Here is a 20,182-nt window from a genome sequence, read left to right as displayed (position 1 = left end):
CGAAACATTGCTACTCAAATAACTACGTTATCATCATCTGATGAACGTACTCAATACAAACAAAGCAAAGATGCTAGATATAATTAAAAATATTAAATAATAAAAAAAACATATCTTACCTTTCCGTTACTCAAAGGAAACTGCTTAATCAACACCTGATCTGAAAAGCAAGTATCCAAAAATTGCCTGTGCAAAACTAGCCCTGTATGATCGGAGCCTTTTACGAAAATATTCGTTTTAAATGTCGGCATAATAATATCAACTCCCAGTTGAAATTCGGGAGCGTAAACTTCCGATTTGTTTTCCTCCTCATCCTGAGCCTTAATAAGCTTAAGCAACGGGTTAAGAAGAGATTCTGAACTGACGCCAGCTGATAACGTTGGAAAAGCAGCGGGGTGATCGTGAGATGTGGCCTAAAAATTAAAATAATAAAATAGTCGCAAGGTGTTATATAAAATTGAAATTATAAAATTATATATATATACAATTACTTTTTTGCAACTTAATATTAAATACAAAAATTTATGTTAACGCCTAAGTAAGTAATTGAATCGCGCTTAGAGCAATTAATTATAACACATTTTGCTTAATATAGAATGAAAACTAATCCCAAATTGTTAAAGGTGTATCATTGTCTTAAAAGAAGAACAAAACAATACATAATATACAAAAGATAGAAACTGGTTTAAGATTAGGTGTTTCAATTTTTGTTTAAAGAATTTAATATTATTTATAGCCTTTAGAATATTTGGAATATTATTGTAGTAGAATGGACCTAAAAACTCAAAGAAATTGTAAGGTGGGTTTTTGAGTATTTTTATGTTGCTGTTTATGACAGACCTTTTGACACAATTGTGAGTGGGAATTTCTTATTTCTCAATATCTTTTTTAGTGAAAGCAATACTGTCAAATATATATAAATCCCTAAAATTGAGTAATGTAACGCGTTTAAAAAGTTCATTAATAGATTATGATTTAACTTTAGGAAACATGATTCGAATAAAAAAATCTTAGTTATTGTTACAGGATATAATGCTTTAGCATATGTCCCAGACAAGTATACTGTAATTTAAAATTGATTCGATAAAAGCTAAGTAGATATCGCATCTTAAAGTGAATAGAATCTATTTCTTAATTTGCGAAGCTTGTCTGTGATTAATGATAATTTAATGAGATATATTATGAATGTACGTATAATAAATAATAATCGTGCAAGAACTGTCCTCTGACATACTCGGATTGAGATTTGCCCTTTTATACTAGTGCTTTTGCCATTTTGTTCCATTTGCTCTCTATTGCTGAGATGGCCAGCAAAAAGACGGAACACCAAACCCCTCACTGCAATCTCTGATGTGGTATTCTATCGAAGGCCCTAGCTAGATCCAGGAAGATGGCTAAACTTTTTTATTTTTATGTATTAAAAAGATAAGTTTGCGTACTGCATCAATTGTAGACAAGCTTGGACGAAATGCATATTGATTTTGAGATGTGAACTTTACATCTTGTTCTTAAACTTTCCTCAAAAATGTTTGCAAAATGATTTATTTGTGATAGAGGCCTGTAGTTGGATAATTCTGATTTCGGATCGCCTTTGTGAATAGGTCTTACAATAGACGTCTTAAGGCTCAAAGGAACACAACCAGTTGTAAATATAATATTTTTAATATAGTAAGAAGCGTTTTTAGACGTTTTAGCCACTGTTTTTTAGTACTTTTACAGGTATATGATGATTTTTAGATAATTTATCATACAGGCGTAAGAAACATGCTGTTATCAGTATTTGTCTCACCAAAAGACTGAGAGGTTGTTGGAATGTTTGCAGCGAGACATTCACCTAGAGTACAGAAATATTTATTAAAAGCGTTAGCTATGATAATATTGTTAGTTATTGCTTTCATGCATTAGCTTAAATTTATTACTGGAGTTGCGATTCGTTACTTCAATAATAATTTTTCTGTTTTTTTTTTAAATTAAATTTATTGCTATTTAGCAAATCTGAATGATAATTATTCTTGGTTAATTTTATAAATTAACTTAATTTGTTCCAATATTTGTTAAATTGGGATATTAAGCACAGTATTAGATATTGATTAAGTGTATTTATAAGCTTATTTCTTATTCGAATACCGCATAGTATTCTATAAGTAATCCATGGATTAATCTTGTATTAGTTATACTTTATTTACTTAGAGATTATTGATGAATAAAGATACTTTGTTACTGTTACTGTTAAATTATTAACACATTTGTTGCTGCAACGTTCCTCAAGAGTCTCATGCCAATTTTCGATGTTTAATTGTTGAATGAACTTTTCATAGTTTATTATTTGAAGTTATTTTTTGTTAGTATATATATTAGAAGATTAAACTGACAAAATAACAAAAAAAATATAACTGTAGAGAATAAACAAAGGAAAATTACTTTTTAAATGTTAAAACTTTTAGATTTACAAAGAGCAGGTTAGGGACAGTACATCAAACCTCAAAACTAAAAATTGGTTCACGTTTATTTTTACATGTTCCTGAGAATTAAAACGAGTATTTTTTTCAACCAATAAACACAAAAAACGAAACATATAGAATTATATTCAAAAAAACAAAAACTAAAAAATATACATTTCTGATTTATAACAGATTTTGTATACATCTCTTGTTTTAGCCTTGAAGGCGTAAAAATAAACATCGAAAGCTGGGCTAACTTTTAATTTGGAGGAGTGATTTTCTTCCCTACCCGTAAATGAATGAACGCTACAAACAATCTAAATACATAAAAGTTTTTTACTAAAAATAAATATATCAATAGCTGGGTTTAAAAATAAAAAGTCGAGTGATTTTTTCGATGTATAAAAGTTTTTTTTTCAAACAGATATGAAGAGCTTTCAGTTTGGGACAAATTGTAAAGAAGTACAGTTTCTCCCGTTTAAAAATATTCAACCATATCAGTTCAGAAATTATACATTCTTACATGACAATTTTGTTGGGTTCTTTTTTCAATGAGTATCCTTAAAATATGCTTCGTAGGATGATTATCTAACACTCCCTGCCCCACTCCCAAATTGTCATCTTGGTTAAGTCTCCGGTCCATCATCACCTCTAACTTTCCCGAACTTAAAGAGCTACAGCCTAATGGGGTGCTAGTAAGAACTGTGAGACGCGTTGATTTATCTTCTATGAATGCTTTAGTTGGCATTGGATAGTAGTTGGCTTGGAGGGGAAGTTTTTTGAATCTTTGACGTCTTACAACCTGTAAATATTCATGAAAAAATTTAAAAATAGAATCAGACAATAAATATGTCTTCCCGCACTTAAATATAATATTTTAATTAGTTTACATAGTGTTTGAGCGACTAGATGTAAATATTCTAACTTTGAATCCCTAATGACAAACAACTCAATGTTCGAAACACGTTTGGGTACCATATAAATTAATTAAAATATAAGCCGAAGGAGACTTTTATTCACCTCATATCACAACTTCATTGCATTAAGAAGCTAGTTTTAGAGAATAACAAAAAGTAAAGGATTTTTTACCTGGTATCCGTTATCATCCGTAAAAAACTCTTCCTTACTATCTATGTTAGTAGCGAGACGCATGACTAGTTCAGAGTTATGAGTATGTTGGATATCAACTGTGTTTTGGATTTCAAGACCCAGACTATCGGCACCTACGGAAATCAGAAATTCATGGAAAGTTAAATTAAAAAAAAATAAAGAGAAAATTGCATGCAAGCATAGCAATTATAGATTCAAGCAGAAGCGAATGAAATTTTAACTTTCAAGAATCTGTAATGAAAAGACAAGGTAATTGTAAAATTAAAGTACCAGTGCATACGTCGAGAAGAATTTAACGGTTTCAATTAGTTTTTGATACAACTTTTTTTTTAATAGTACGTTAACAATTTCATTGAACCTTATGAATGAACAATTCTCTATTGAAGACTTGCTTAACTTTTACTAGAATATAACTTATTTTTAGTCGTTTTATTTATATTTCAAAGTGGTTTCCAGTATTTGTATTGGGAAATAAGATAGTACATGAAAATTATGCTTTATCATGTTAAGCCTTTTGAGGGAGCCTAAGTATATTTTTTAATAAGAAATAATAACGGAGATAAATTGCTTTCAAAGCATGACTTATAATAATGGTTTATAATAATCAGCACAGTTTCCAGGCATAAATTTCTATTTTTATCAACTCAACTGTAGATGATCTTAATCATTGAATGTTCGCATTGAATAAACCAACGTTCGTCTTGCTTTATAAACGGATTGGCAAAGTTGATATGACTGTCAATAATCTTGGGATAATGTTGATGAAATATTTAAAACAAAATTCAATTAAATTTGTGCATTTGGCAAATCGACAGCTTTAGGAACTTTAAATTTTCCTGTATGTTTGGCGTTATATATTACTACCCTGCCGTTCCGATTAGACCAGTGTTTTGTTTTTATTTATTTATTTTGAAAATTTTAGACAAACGCTAGAAAATAGTAGTAATCACCTTTTAAAAGTTTCCAATAACAATAACAACAAAATACAATACTAACCATAACATCCCTATATAGATTAAATTCTTAAATAAAATGTTTTGCTAGTAAAAACTGAGTGTTTTTTTACTCCTTTAACCTGTTGTGATACCATTAGTTGTGACAAACCAGGAATCTTTTAATTTGACGTGTGATCTAAACAGGAATTAATTTTTTTTATAACTGTGCTTATCCTGAAACCATTGCTATTTGAAATAACATCCCCTAGGCTAGGTGTCTTGTTAGTGATTTCACAATAGTGTACATTAAACTTCAACACACACTCGTTCAACCTGAGCCTCATTTATGTAATAATCCCCCATAAAGCTGTTAGTTTGTCCGGCATATGACACTATTGCGTACTTCTTAACATTGAGACTAATTTTTTAATCCTTAATCATCTTCCAGCCTCATTATATCTTCGCTATCAGAGATCTTAAAACAACCAGCTTACATTAATCTTACTAAATTTAACACAATCTGGCAATTCCTTAATAAGTAAAATGAAAAGCAATGGTTTCTGTCACGCCCCTGTGAACCTCAAATGATATAATTAGCCTGAAAACCTCTAGAAATGTGTTCAGAGAATAGCTAGAGGTTTGTTAATGTATGTAACTTCTATAAAGTCATGATCATATACAGGATAATTCATAACGAAATGTCAATACTTTAGGTATTTATTCAGGGCCCATAAATAAACATAAAAGCCTATACAAATATGGGTCGGCAAGGCCTTCGTTTACAAATCTATGATAATGTAAACAATGCAGTAAAAATTGGTACCCGCGGGTTTTTTGGTATGACGAATTCTAATCTAATCTTAATATGGCTCTTACTTGTAGGAGACGCGACCTATACATCTTTTTACAATTTTGAACGATCACAATTTTTTGGTATAGCCCTGTATTACATTTTTAAGTAAATTAAATATATTTTTTCTGGATTTAAAAAATTATGACGCATCGAATTTTATAATAGCTAAATTTTAAAAAATTAAACAAGATGTATAACTAAAAAATATGTACTTTAATGTTCAATTAAATTATTGTTCTTAAATTATGTTTAACAGAACATACGCTAGGTTTTATGATTTTCAGGAATTGCACCATTTTCTGCTGAGGTGAATAGCTATTTTGGGTAAATTTCGGCTGGGCTTTCGTGAAATATATCAGGGATTTGGACCACCTGATTATTGATCAACAGATAATCTAAGGCAATAAGCCAACGGATTAAGGTCTGGCGATAAAGGTGGCCAATTATACAGATTATACCCGACCAATCCATCGGTTTGGAAAGTTTTGGTTTAAAAAAATCTCTTACACGTAGACTGTAGTGTGCAGGGGCTCCATCATGCTACAAATAAATGTTTGGTATTATATTAAAGGGAGCCTTTCCTAATACATACGAGTGATTTTCAAGAAAGTCTAAATATTTTTCTCCTGTAAGACTATCGTCACACATTAACACATTAATGCTAAATTTATGTTGGAAATACCGTAGCGTGAGACCTTTTAATAAACCCAACAGTGAACCTAGTGAACAAAAGATCCTTCAAGACAACCTTCGATTTTCATGAATCCAAATACAGAATTGCATTCTCAACTCAAAATTACCCTCCTGCAATTGATGAATTCGTTGTAAATGAAAAGAGTATATGGCATAACTTGATAAGTCTGCAATCCGTCTAATGCTTATGCTTAGATCATTTTTAACGGCACTGAAATACGCTCTTCTAATTCAACGTTAGGTCCTGCTTCGCTTTTAAATACAATTTTCAAACTTGGAAACATCCCAGATACTACAGCAGTAGCATAAACTTATTGAAAAACTATTCTATTCGATACTCCTTTATCTGGAAAACGACGCTGGTACTTGAATTAAGATCCCATTGCAGAAGCCATAAACGAATATTATATCTGCAGATTCATGATGTGAGAATTTCGCAGGCATAAGAACGTACTTAGATCTAAAATTTCTTGAATGATAAGATAATAAAAGTTATGAACAGAATTTGACAGTAACAAAATTTGATCTTATTTATATTATAACTCTTATTGCTAAGTACCAGGCAGCATAACTAACTTCTGGAAGGCAAGGTACACTTCTATTTTTTATAACAAATGCATGGGCCCTTGTTTGATAAAAAAAATCATTTTTAAAAAATCAGATGCGTCGTAATTTAAAATTACGTAATTTTAAAACCGTTGGATTCCAATTTTTGCTCCAATATTTACATTACTATAGATTTTATGTAAAAAATAGAAACATTAAATAAAAACTTGTATAGACTTATATGTTTATTTTTAGGTCCTGAATATGTACCTAAAGTATAAAAACTTCCTCATGAATTTTAATGAGCCTATAATTTTTAAAGTTTATTTGTCTTGTTTATGCACTGGATAAGTTGCTGCCATTTTTAAGATATCAGGAAAATATTCTTGTTCAATCGATATATTAAACAAGAATGTCAAGGGTTTAGCCAAGACTTCTACCAGGCCTTTTCCGGGATATTTCATTAGGATCTGTATTATTTAGTTTAATTTGTTTTACTGTGTATAACATCCAATTCTGTGATATATTTTAAGGTACATAAAGCCCATTCACCATTTTCATAGAGACAATGTGAGCAGTCATACGCGTTACAGCAATACCTTAAATAGAAGCTATTCTATTATACACCTATGCAAAATATGTAAAAAAAGTTTTCCATATTTAGCATTCCTTATCTTTATAATAAATATTTTTTTTTATATTGGTAATCTTTTTCCTATTGTAATGAATGAGTTAGTGATAACGATTGGTAATATTCATGTCTAAATTAGACATTGTAAAGGTAATAAGTAGGGTAAATGCAATATCAGCATAAAAAAGTCATAAATTTATTATTAAGCATCAAATCAATATTAAAATTATAAAATATCAATTTATTGGAAAAAGTTAAATAAAAAGTTTCGCTGCGGACAGGATTCGAACCTGCGCGGGCAGAGCCCAATAGATTTCAAGTCCATCTCCTTAACCACTCGGACACCGCAGCTCGTAACGGTTTGTATTAATTTGCGCAAGTGATGTTATTGTGACGATATTAACCGCTTAATAACGTGTTGTTATAAAAATCGTTACCGTCATATGAAAAGTGCTTAGGTCCAAAAATGTAAATTTTACAGGAGACAAGAAAAACCATTTAAAACTAAGATATTTTTGCTGTTCGATTTACTCTTCTCTAACTTTGCGCAATGAGTCCTTAATATAAGTGTTACAAAATCAGCAACAAAAACAAATTTGGATTTTTAGTGAAATCAATGGACTTTGGCGAATTTCACTCGTTATTTCGTCACGTTATTTGATCTTAGGCAATTTAATTTTTTTTTTTGATGTTCACCATATTTTTTGTTTAAATTAATAATACCTGATTAATAGCATAAAAAATACCGAGAAATAAAAAACTACTTGAGAATCCATTTCCTACGACGAATTTTTAAAAATATTTCCTTTTTTATTTAAATAAAGATCAAAATAAGAGGAATATTAAAAAAAACTATTATAATATTTATTGCAACAAGTAAAAACTCCATTTTCAAAGGACGGGTATACTCTAATCTATTCATGTTCAAGGGACTCATAAAATGCAAGAAAATCGTGTTCCAAGGTACATTTTAGGGATTGAAGATAATCAAATTTTTCTCGTTTTATAATAATTTTATTTTGGTATAGTCTTGGAATATTTTCCATTGATGCAAATTTTAAGTTTTGGTTTATTCTAACAAAAAACAGAAGAAGTTTTCAGAATGTCGAAATTTAAATTCATTTCATCCTTTATAGGTTTATATTTTAGGGCTCTTATGTCCCGAAACTCGGGATCGCTCTTTATTTATATCCAGGGCGGAGTTTATAAAAAAAATCAATTTAGAAAAATCTTTTAAATATCTGTGATTCAAATATTAAACCTCATAGGGTTTTGGTATTCTTTTAGCAGTAAATAATAAACGGAGTCTGCTGGTATGTTTAAAACTCTACCAGAAATCTTTCTTTCAATAGAGCAGTGCATATTATGGCCTTTTTCTAAGTATTTTTTAATAATGCAGATATTATTTTGAAGTGCCAACTTTAAAAGTGCATTAGCCAAAATGGAGTTGCGACTTTGTGCACCACAGCCATCACTATAAAGAATTATATTAGATTTATTATCTGTATCAAGAGTGGGCAAAATTTTTGTGCTTAAAAAATTATAATTGAAGCAAACCTTAAGATATAAACAATGAAGCACGGACTTAGGCAATATTTATCTGAACGCAGAAACCGGTGGACTTGCGCACGTTTCATTTGTGAGTGTTGTGTGTTGCTCCACCTATTGACACCAAAGTGTACATATTTGAGTGCTTAAAAAGATGGCGCTAATATCTCGATTTCTGAAAAAAGCAGGATGGACTTCGCAGTTTTGATATGACGGTGACGAAATGGTTTCTATTATACATTTAATAAATATTAAATATAAAATAATATTATACATGAAATAAATTAGAAATTAATAGCAGATTTTTAAATAATTATGTTGCATAATACATTTTAACTGTATTTTTAAATGTATTTTGACAATTTTACAGATAATTATTTATGCCTTAAATATACTTCACGTGTTCGACTATTGTGCAACAAAATAAATAGGACATACGAAAACCAAATATTATGCGAGTAGAATTTAGTGTTACCAGTACAACAAACAAATGGCTTTCTAAATGTCGAATTCTTGCGGCTTATTTTGTTAGGAAAATATAGGTGCGAGTATCAGTACCTGACAAAAAATGCCTTGATAACGCTGATAATTTTAATGCCTTGTTAGTTTTAAATTTTCATATGGTTAAAACGTTGGAGCGGAACCATTATAGTATTTAAGATTTGTAAGGTGCGTGTGAAGTAAAACTATTATTTTACAACACATAATGTAATAAAAGAGTAACCGATAAGCGGTATAAGAATTAGACCAATGATAAATTGTTGTTTGTTTTGTGATACCATATTTGTTTCGTTTAACTGTTAGTTCTGGAGGTAAGTTTTAAGCATGCGGACTTTATGTTACTATTAATACACTATTTAATAATAAAGAATATTATATATTGGTTTTGTTTATATTGTTCACGATAATAAAGAAGTGCAAATTAAGTCTGAAACACAGTGGATTATCTTCTAAGTGAAATATCTGAAACCAATATCTAGTGTAGTTTTGGGATTATTAACGATAAATTGTAAGTTCCTTTATTATAAACTGTAAGTTTCGATACATCTGTTATGCTGAAATCATTTAAGAGGTTGCTTGATAATTTTTACGGTTTCATGATTTATTTTGCTTTTAATGAGGTTGCTTTTTTTGAGGAGTCAATATGCTTCGATATATATTATACAGGGTGTTACAGAATAATATGCTGATCCTTAGGTAATTTTAAGAAAAGTTCAAATAAAGCTATGTCCTAATCACGGACGAAAAAAGTAAAGAAATCAAAGTTGCCCTAAAATGAATCGTGATTATAATAATAGTTATTATTTTGCGGAAAAGCAAGTCTTAGTTCCTGTACGAACTGGTCAAGCTTTAAAAAATATCTTCTATATTAAAAAACGGCTGTTGGTACTCAGAGGGTGTGTGCTAAATTTCATAAACATATCTAAGAAGTTAATAAAGTTAAGATGAAGAACCAATTTTTTTCTTAAGATTTTAACAGTCTGTAGCTCAAAAGTTAAGGGCTTTAGGATATAGCTTTATTTGAACTTTTGTTTTAAATCACCCTTAAGGATTAGCATCTTAGTCTGTAACACCCTGTATATATTTATAAATCTAAAAGAATTTTTCTTTGGGGCTGAATTTTTACTCCTATATATATATTATCTTAATGTATATATCAATTAAATATTTATTCGATAAAATCATTGTGTTCAATCAACACTTCAACAATTGACGTTCAATTAACGTCAAATGCCTTTTTGTATAAATTGAAATTTGTTGAATTCGATAAGCTGTTTCGAAAAGTCATAAAGAAAATACAAAGGTAACTTTTTTAATAGTTAAAGGGTGTAATTGCAATATATTTAATATTTAATAATAAAAAATACATGAATAAAATATATTTCAAATTATAAATTAATTTTCAGAACGCCCTGTTCCACCTCTCTCTTTAGCAAATGAATCCATGTATTATTAAAATCTACTGAACAAGCAGCTATGCATTTATCTTCATTTATCATTATAAATGCACTTTCCTTTAATATGCGTAATTTTGAAATTGGTTCCTTTGCTAAAATTGAAGAAGCAACCCAGTTGATTCTATAGTTATTGTCGAATGCATGTTGTGTAATTTTTGATTTTTTAAAATCATTGTGTTTTACATTATAATATATCATTTTCTTTTAATTATGTATCTACTCTATTTTTTAAAAGATTTGTATTTGGTGCTACCATAGTTTCTTGACGCAGATAATTCCAATGATATAGAACACAATTTACTATAAAGTTTTCGGAGAAGTTTCGTCGCTTATTCTTTCTTCAGTTTTTCGTTTTTTGCTATTGTGCTTGACAGATTTAGCCACTTGTTCCAGTATAGGAAAACATCCATAACAAAAAAAAATTGCAATAAAAACATTCAACCAATTATAATATCGGGCAGAATACATGTATTCTGTACCCTCTCTAAGTTCCAAACAAAGAATAAAAGGGAAACATTGCGGAAGACTGATTAATACGAGGGATCTTACACCTCTCATCCTGGAACCAATGCAGAACTTTTTTTTAAGATAAAAGACAGGGCGGTGTTAGTTTTAGTCTTACCTCTTTCCTCCCCTATAGTTCTAGCTCGCCCTTGCGCTTATTTTAGGCTATAATGTCAGTGACAATATTCATTTTACTGGTGCACACATACTGTTATTTTACTACTTTCTCATTAAACGGGTTGTACGACACATACGCTGAGTCATAAAAGTATCGGTTTTAAAATTGCAGTACACTCTGACTATCAGAAAAATATATTCATGATAAACAGTAAGAGTTAATTATTACTTAATCTTTATTAAAAGCATACTACGAGGGTGGTCCCAGAAGTACCCGACCTAAGAAAGAAAACACGAAAATTTTGGAAAAATATTTATATATTTTTCAACATAATCTACTTTCAGCTCTATACACTTTTCCCAGCGATGTTTTATAAGTTCGATCCCCTTTTTATAATAAGAACTGTCTTGCGCCTCGAAATAGCCATTAACTGCAGACATCACTTCTTCACCGTTGGAAAATCTTTGACCACTGAGCCAGTTTTTTAAGTTTGGAAACAGAAAATAATCTGAGGGGACTAAATCTGGCGAATAGGGTGCATGAGGTAGCAATTCAAACTTTAATTCGTTAATTTTGGCCATTGCAATAACGGATTTGTGAGATGGTGCGTTGTCTTGATGATACAACACTTTCTTCTTAACCAAACGCGGCCGTTTTCGCCTGATTTCTTCGCTCAAACGTTGCAATAAGTTCGCTTAATACTCGCCGTTGATAGTTTTACCTTTTTCAAGATAGTCAATGAAAATTATCCCGCGCACATCCCAAATAACCGACGCCATGACCTTGCCTGCAGATGAAACGGTTTTCGCGTTCTTTGGAGCCGGTTCTCCCTTTTGAGTCCATTTTTTTTATTGTTCTTTTGTCTCAGGTGTGAAGTGATGGACCCATGTTTCATCCATGGTTATAAAACGACGCAAAAATTCTGCTTTCTTGCTATTAAATTTCGCTAAACACTCAATTGAAACATCTTTACGACACTGTTTTTGCTCGAGTGTGAGCAAACGCGGCACCCATCTGGCACACAGCTTTCTCACGTAAAAACTTTCAGTTAATATGCGATGTATCGCACTTTTTGAAATGACTACTATGTCCGCTAGCTGGCGCACTTCAGTCGACGATCATCCAGTACCGCTTTGTGAATTTTCTTTAAGATTTTTGGAGTCGTCAGCTCATTTGGTCGACCACTACGATGCTCATCTTGGCAGCTCGTACGGCCTCGTTTAAACTCTGCTACCCAATATTTTACTGTTGTTAACGAAGGAGCAGACTCACCCAGAGTAGAATCCAGTTCAGCTTTTATATTGGTTGGGCTGAGGCCTTTCAAATAAAAGTATTGTATCACATAACGATGACCAATTTTCTCCATTTTCAGAAATTCACTGAAAACGTTCACTATTGATGGCTGCCAAACAAATACTAAACAACGTGGCGTCTTCAAACTTGAAACATATGCTTTATAGATTGTATACTTTCTAATACACTGATATTTTTCAAACTACTACCAACATCTCTAGGTCAGGCCGGGTACTTCTGGACCACCCTCGTATTTGTGTAATTTTTTGTATTTCTAGATGGTAATAAAACTGTTTTGATTTGATTATACGCTGATTCGCCATCGGTAGTATCACACTTTATCGTAAAGCGGTTTTGCCATACATCATAATATTAAGGTATATTGATTAAATTTTTAACTATTCCTAGGCATTTTTAGTTATATATTATATAAATTTATATACATATAATATAATTTTAAGAAGTTTAAATATTTATAGCAAGGAAGCTGTTTAGTTATTTTTTCAATAATTTCTTCTTTGAAACAATTAAAACACAAAATTCCAATTAATTCTAAGATAAAGTCAAAACTTTAGTGGCGTCCTAAATAGCAGCCATATGTTAATCGTGAATAGTACGATGCTCTTAAAATAAATTGAAATTTTTAAAGAAATGCACAAAACTTGGTATTTAATCTTTTTTAAGAAACGTATTTTATTGTAAAACCGAAATGCCAAGAAATGTCAAAAGTTACATAATTTTTCCCTTTATGTGGCAACAACGTTAAAGCGCTTTCTTCTCTACAAAACAGTGTTGCAAAATATTGAGTGAAATAGCGAAAATACTCTCAGAAACTTATACAAACTCATTCATTTATAGCCAGAAAATTGATTAAAAATATATTAATAAAATGTTATACTAAATGGCTCACTGATACTGTATGACCCAACGAGAAAAAAATTATAACTTTCATATCTGAAAACCCTCTATAAAACCTGCATTTAATAATTGAAATAATGAAAATAAAAGATATTCTTACCTGGCGTATTGTAAAGTACAGCTCGGTGTAGCACATAAGGCAACTGTACAGTTACTGAAGACAATATGGGCCCTTCAACGACGTTAACTATTGTATTTTCAATTTTAAGCTCAACCGCATCGCCATCCGGTAAGAATAAATATGCCCCACTGCGGTCCGATGGTCTGTTTGCCACCCCGTACCTAAAAAGAATGATTGGGCATTTAAACTCTTGTAATTATATTAAAATCACTTTTGTCCCTACTTTGCAAAGTCCAAATGAACCGGAACAATAGTCGTTCCGGTCTTAACTGCTTTTAACAAACCCAGTTTATTAAAAGAGGCAGAGACCCTGGCATTTTGAAGGCTAAATTCCCCTGCACTTTCAGAAACTTCCACGGTAAAGCCTTTAGGGGTGTTTACTTCTCCGTATTGGTTGTATATTTTTATTTTTGCAAATGTAGTTTCCCTAAGAAAATTTAAAAGATTAAATGCTCAAACATTCCTTCTATAAATATACTTACTTTGAGAGATTTTCTTCATAAACAGTGTTGATAGTATAACTAACCGTGCCAAATGCTGGAATATTTGCAATAAAGGATAATTCATATTTTGTTTGGGACATTGAGGAACCATATTCGAAAATAGGGGAAACTTGGCACGGTAATCTCTTGCCGCTAAAATCAAAAACCTAAAACCAATAGGAACTTTTACAAACTTTCTGACATAAAATAAATATACGAAAATTGTTCAAATTCAGCTTACCTCAACAAACGGTGTATTAACATTAAAAGTAACAGCCTCATGCCTTGAAAATGCCAACGAATTATAGATTACAACCTTCTTGGAAGGTAAATCGGGTAGGCCAATAGTTATTTGCATCTTCTCTGGTAGGCTGTTATGGGAATGCCAAACATCCTCAAAATTATAGTAAGTAACGTCCTGTTCATAAGGCTCTTGAGATCCAGATCCTTCTAGAAGGATGTTGGCGCAAAGTTGGATGACGCGTTGGCAATTATGGATTGATCGTAACATTCTAAACAATTTTTTTTTGGGTTAAATGAGTATTTTTGTAGTAATCTGGTAATTGTTGATTTTTTTTTTGAAACTTTGAGTCTTATAAATCTGTTCATTACCCAAATTAAATATGATTCACAAATTTAAATGTAAAGGCACATATTCTCAATCAAAACTCTCAAGTAAATTTAGTCATCAAACAACTCTTCGAAAATCATATACATACATTTTCAAATAAGAATATTTTACTTTACCAAGGCATGCACCAATACTATGAAAAGAATACGATAAAACAATTTTAACTTGCTTAAATAAATAGTCCTTTTTTCTCAAATAGACTGGCTTAAATTAAGTTGTAATAAATTTCACAAAAAGTCACGGCCCGCACATATAATATTTTAATATAAGGTCAAAGGTTTACACGTTTTTTGTCCATACCAGGCATCACCAGTCATTTTGCTTTTAATTCCTACACTTTGACTTGTATCATGTGTGCTTTTTTCTTTTTTACTAGTAAATACACAAGACAGGAAGTTACTAGCTTGTAATTTTAGTGTAAATTACGTTTAATTAATTAGTGTATGTAAGGCTTATTATTTCTGTTTCTTTCTTACACTAGAAATGATGATGCCCTAGAACTAGCGATAGACATTTATCTATTTTTTTCGTTCTCTGTTTTTCTTTTGTTCTTTGTATTGTTATTTACTACTTATCAGTAATTTAGTAAATGAATGCTCATTACATAAATGCAAGTTAAAAATACGAGAACCAGATATAAGAAAAATGTGAAGTCTTAGAAGAAAAAGTAAAAAATACACATACACACACTGGAACATATAGTAGTACAAGTCTATGTGATATATAGAAACAATGTTACAGTATAGAAACAATAACTGTTAGCAAACAAATATGATATGATTATTGGTGATCACAAGTCAATTAATTCTGACAGAAAAGTGTGCGGGCTCGGCACATATCCGACTTTTGATCTGTCCAAAAACAAGGTGCACCGTGCTCAATGCTCATGAGTAATTGCAGTTTACGATTGTCTGTTGCTGTGTTCATTTCGCCATGGCAGTCCGTATAAAGAACGGATTTTTCTGTTGACTCTCTCTGATTACGAGACGATCTTCAATGAATTCCAAATGCAGTAGTGACAGGAGAGAACATGCATCTTATTGCCCAAACGTTTGTCGAAACACCCAACCAGTCTGCAGTTATCGCTTCATTTAGGCATATCGAACCGCAGTTCACGTCGCAAGTTGGAAAAACTTAAAAATCGGTATTATCGTCCTTCTTTTAATGCGCTAACGGAAGACCACCGTGATTGCCGACTGGAATTTTGCAGGTGTCTTACTGGTTGTTCGAAAGATGACGCACAATTTTATAACCGATAAAGCTTTTCCTAGCATCTCAAAACCGCCATGTGACCATTGCGCAAGAATTGAATCTTCCTGGAATAACAGTATTTCTTTAAGGGGATCGTTAACGCAGATAATTATCTAGAACGGTTTATGGATTTAAAGGGTGGATTTGATATTAACCCAGAGCTAGCATGTATTAGATGGCGCGCACCTCCTCACTTAGGACTACAAGTTTGTGAATATCCGAATACTGAGTTTGACATGTGGATTGGGAGATAGGAAGAACTGGCCGGCACGGTCTCCAGACCTGACGCTATGTGATTTTAGTTTAATATTAATTAATAAATTAAATATATTAATCAATAAATTGCCACCCCCTTACATGATATTGACATTTGAAAACAAGAATTGAAGAGCCATTTAATGCTGTCCAGCCACACCCAGAATTCTTTGACAAGACCTGTTCAACTGTAATGAAGCGTTGTCATACACATAATTTGAACCCAAGATGTAACATGTATTTTCTTGTTGACTATGTTTCTATTGACGAGAAAAAAAATTTAATTTATCTTTAATCCTACATATAGTTAAATAATATTTTTTTGTGATTTTAATTGTCATTTTATTTAATAGCATTAAGCTTACATGACATTTTGAGCTTCGTTTTTTCAATGCAAAATACATTCATACTTAATTATATAAGGGAATTAAGCAAGATATAACATTTACATATCTTATCTTTATTTTTTACTTTATGCAATTCTCATTGAGATTTTTTTAATTTATTTCTAATCCCTATAGTAACAGACACCTTTTTGGTTTGTTCTCTCTCTTTTTTGATAATTTTGCCTCACGGTTTAATCTTCTATTTGGTCTTTTAATTTTATACTTCAAGGAAAGGAAAGCTTTTATCTACTATACAGGGTGTTTACTAAACATGCGGCGGACATTTAAAGGTTTATTTTTTGAATTATTCTAAGGATATTTGATCCTTTTATTATTTTTGATTTCGTAATCTACAAGAACTGTTTAAAATGACCCCCCACCCCCGCTCAGATGCAAGAATCCAATCTTCTCCTTATCGACTCCCTAACCCTTTCAGAAATACTAGGATCGTTTCTGATTGCGTTACATCCAGCACTTATCCGATTTGTCAAATCTTCTACATCTTCCACTGAAGTAGTACAGGGTGAGTTTTTCAAAGCGCGGAGTAGTATTATGCATTGATGATATTATTTATCGATGACGTGCTCCTGGACTATTATTTGGTTAAGCATTCTTCACATTTTAAAAATATTTTGGACTATACAGAGTGCTCCGAAAAAGCAGGGCACTACAAAAGTTAATTTTTTTAAATGGAACACCCTGTATTGCAAAACATTTTTGAATTCTTTGCGTAATTACCAATCTTTTTTGATAATGGTTTAATATGCCAAAAACTAATAGTTTAGGAGATAAATCAAATTTTGTTAAAAATTTAGAATTTGCACGCATCTCTTTAATATTAAAATTTAGCACCTAAATTTTGAATACAGACTTAATTTTTATCATCAGAAGTAAAATAAAGTTACTTTGATATGCGTGCTATGTAAAATTATTCATTTTGTTATACAGGGTGTTTTTTTTGAAAGGCCAAACTTGCCCAACTTTAAATATAAAAATCTCTCTTATTTTAAATGAAACACCCTGTATATTTTCATGTCATCTAATAGCTTACTTAAGAGCCTATAAATTTTATTAATAATATTCTATCCCTATCTCTAATAGTTTTTGAAATATATTTATATTTCTTCATTTCGTGTTATTTTTTTCTTATAAAATGAAACAAATTTATGGACGTTTCTTTTTATTAAATTCACTTATTTTTATATAATAAAAGTTAATTTCTGTTCAACAAATGTTCAAAGATATGTCCTCCTTGTTCGATACAAATATTAATTCTTTTAATTACATTTTGTCGCATCCCTAATTCTAATAATCATATCCTCCCTTGTAGTTGGTTTTGTTGCATAGACTTTATCTTTGAGATAACCCCACAGAAAGAAATCTAGCGGCGTAAGATCGCAAGACCTTGGCGGCCATGCAACAAATCCTCCGCGACCAATCCATCTTTGAGGATATTCTTGATCCAAATATTCCCTTACTGCACGATGAAAATGGGGAGGCGCACCATCTTGTTGAAACCACAGACTTTGCCGTTCCTGGAGATTGACTTCTTCTAATAATTCAGGCAATTGCTGCTGTAAAAATACTCGATATGAATGCCCATTCAAAGGTTCATTAAAAAAATATGGTCCAATTATACGGTTATTATGGATGCCGCACCATACATTAAGGGACCAATGATTCTGGTGCTGAACCTCACGTACCCAATGAGGGTTCTCTGTTGCATAATAGTGCATATTATGCCTATTGACAGCACCATTGCTTTTAAATGTCGCCTCGTCGGAATACATAATATAGTTAACAAAATTTGGATTAATTTCAATTTTGCGAAGTAACCATTCACAAAAAGTTACACGTAGCTGAAAATCTTGATTGTGAAGTTCTTGATGCAACTTAATGTGATATGGGTGGTATTTATATTTCCGTGTTGTCCGGTTTACCGTTGTCTGCGAAACATCAGAAAGTAAGGCTAACCTACGGCTACCAATGTGGGGATCCTCCTCAATTTGCAAAAGAATTTCAAGTTCTTTACCTTCATTTGCCACCCTATTAGCAACATTACGTTTTGGCGGATCCACGCTACCAGTCGTCATAAATCGGTCCATAACAACGCGAAAACTGCGGGAATCGGGTGTGCGCCGTTGAGGATATTTTTCTCTATATAGCCTTTGAGCTAGCAGACAATTTTTATTTGCTTCACCCAAAACAAAAATCATATCAATAAATTCATTTCTTGAATAATTCATTTTTAATATTGAAAACAAATATCTAAAAAACACCTTAAAACAAATCTAACTATTAATCTCTAATTAACTAATGTAACTGTCTTTTTGTTATTGAGATTTTTTTCATTTGTTTCCACGGCGCCTTGATGGATACATAAAAAATACGAGGTGCTTCAAAACTTTAAGTCGGCATTGTCAGTTTTTACAGGAGAAAAACAGAAAAATCCCTGATATCTCAAAAACTGTTAGATATAGAGATAGGACATTATTAATAAAATTTATAGGCTCTTAAGTAAGCTATTAGATGACATGAAAATATACAGGGTGTTTCATTTAAAATAAGAGAGATTTTTATATTGAAAGTTGGGCAAGTTTGGCCTTTCAAAAAAAAACCCTGTATAACAAAATGAATAATTTTACATAGCACGCATATCAAAGTAACTTTATTTTACTTCTGATGATAAAAATTAAGTCTGTATTCAAAATTTAGGTGCTAAATTTTAATATTAAAGAGATGCGTGCAAATTCTAAATTTTTAACAAAATTTCATTTATCTCCTAAACTAAATTAATTTTTGGCAAATTAAACCATTATCAAAAAAGATTGGTAATTACGCAAAGAATTCAAAAATGTTTTGCAATACAGGGTGTTCCATTTTAAAAAATTAACTTTTGTAGTGCCCTGCTTTTTCGGAACACCCTGTATAGTCCAAAATATTTTTAAAATGTGAAGAATGCTTAACCAAATAATAGTCCAGGAGCACGTCATCGATAAATAATATCATCAATGCATAATACTACTCCGCGCTTTGAAAAACTCACCCTGTATAACTAATTAAAGTCATTAGTTTATACTGCCCCCCCTAGGAAATAATCCAGGGAGTTTAAGTCCGGAGATCGAGCAGGCCATACGTAAGTCCACCTCGACCAATCCAGCGATCTCCGTATGTTACTGTCAAAAACTGTCGAGCCAAAATGGTAAAATGCGCTGGTGCACCATCGTGCATAAACTATATTGTATATCTTGTAGCCAATGGTACATCCTCCAGACACTGAGGTGGCGTTTGTTACAAAAAGTTGCAGTACACCTCGCCGGTAAATCTTCCTGGCAGAAATACTGGTCCAATTAGAAAGTTACCTATAGTTCCCACCCAAACGTTTAACGAGAAGTGATGTTGAAAGCGATCTTCGAGCTCCTCATGTCGATTTTCTTCTGTCCAAACATGGTTTTTGTGAAAATTCCTTATTGCATTTCTTGAGAAATTGGCTTCATCGGTAAAAAGA

The 20,182-nt window shown here is 31.6% G+C and overlaps 1 protein-coding gene and 1 non-coding gene across 2 annotated transcripts in view; both read right to left on the bottom strand.

Annotated features, from left to right (window-relative positions):
* Positions 1-20,182, bottom strand: part of LOC126742788 (alpha-mannosidase 2) — a 37,423-nt gene that overhangs the window by 9,601 nt on the left and 7,640 nt on the right. The window contains exons 9-15 of the mRNA XM_050449579.1: positions 14,393-14,663; positions 14,152-14,318; positions 13,893-14,096; positions 13,649-13,830; positions 3,531-3,664; positions 2,965-3,243; positions 120-413 (exon numbers count right to left, since the gene is read on the bottom strand). Of these exons, the coding sequence (XP_050305536.1) occupies positions 120-413; positions 2,965-3,243; positions 3,531-3,664; positions 13,649-13,830; positions 13,893-14,096; positions 14,152-14,318; positions 14,393-14,663 (1,531 nt within the window). The remainder of the gene's footprint in view (positions 1-119; positions 414-2,964; positions 3,244-3,530; positions 3,665-13,648; positions 13,831-13,892; positions 14,097-14,151; positions 14,319-14,392; positions 14,664-20,182) is intronic.
* Positions 7,479-7,560, bottom strand: Trnas-uga (transfer RNA serine (anticodon UGA)). Its single transcript has one exon. It is a non-coding gene; the product is annotated as a tRNA-Ser (tRNA).

This window comes from Anthonomus grandis, chromosome 12, assembly GCF_022605725.1.
Source record: "Anthonomus grandis grandis chromosome 12, icAntGran1.3, whole genome shotgun sequence".
NCBI lineage: Eukaryota > Metazoa > Arthropoda > Insecta > Coleoptera > Curculionidae > Anthonomus > Anthonomus grandis.
This window is presented reverse-complemented; position numbering and strand designations above follow the sequence as displayed.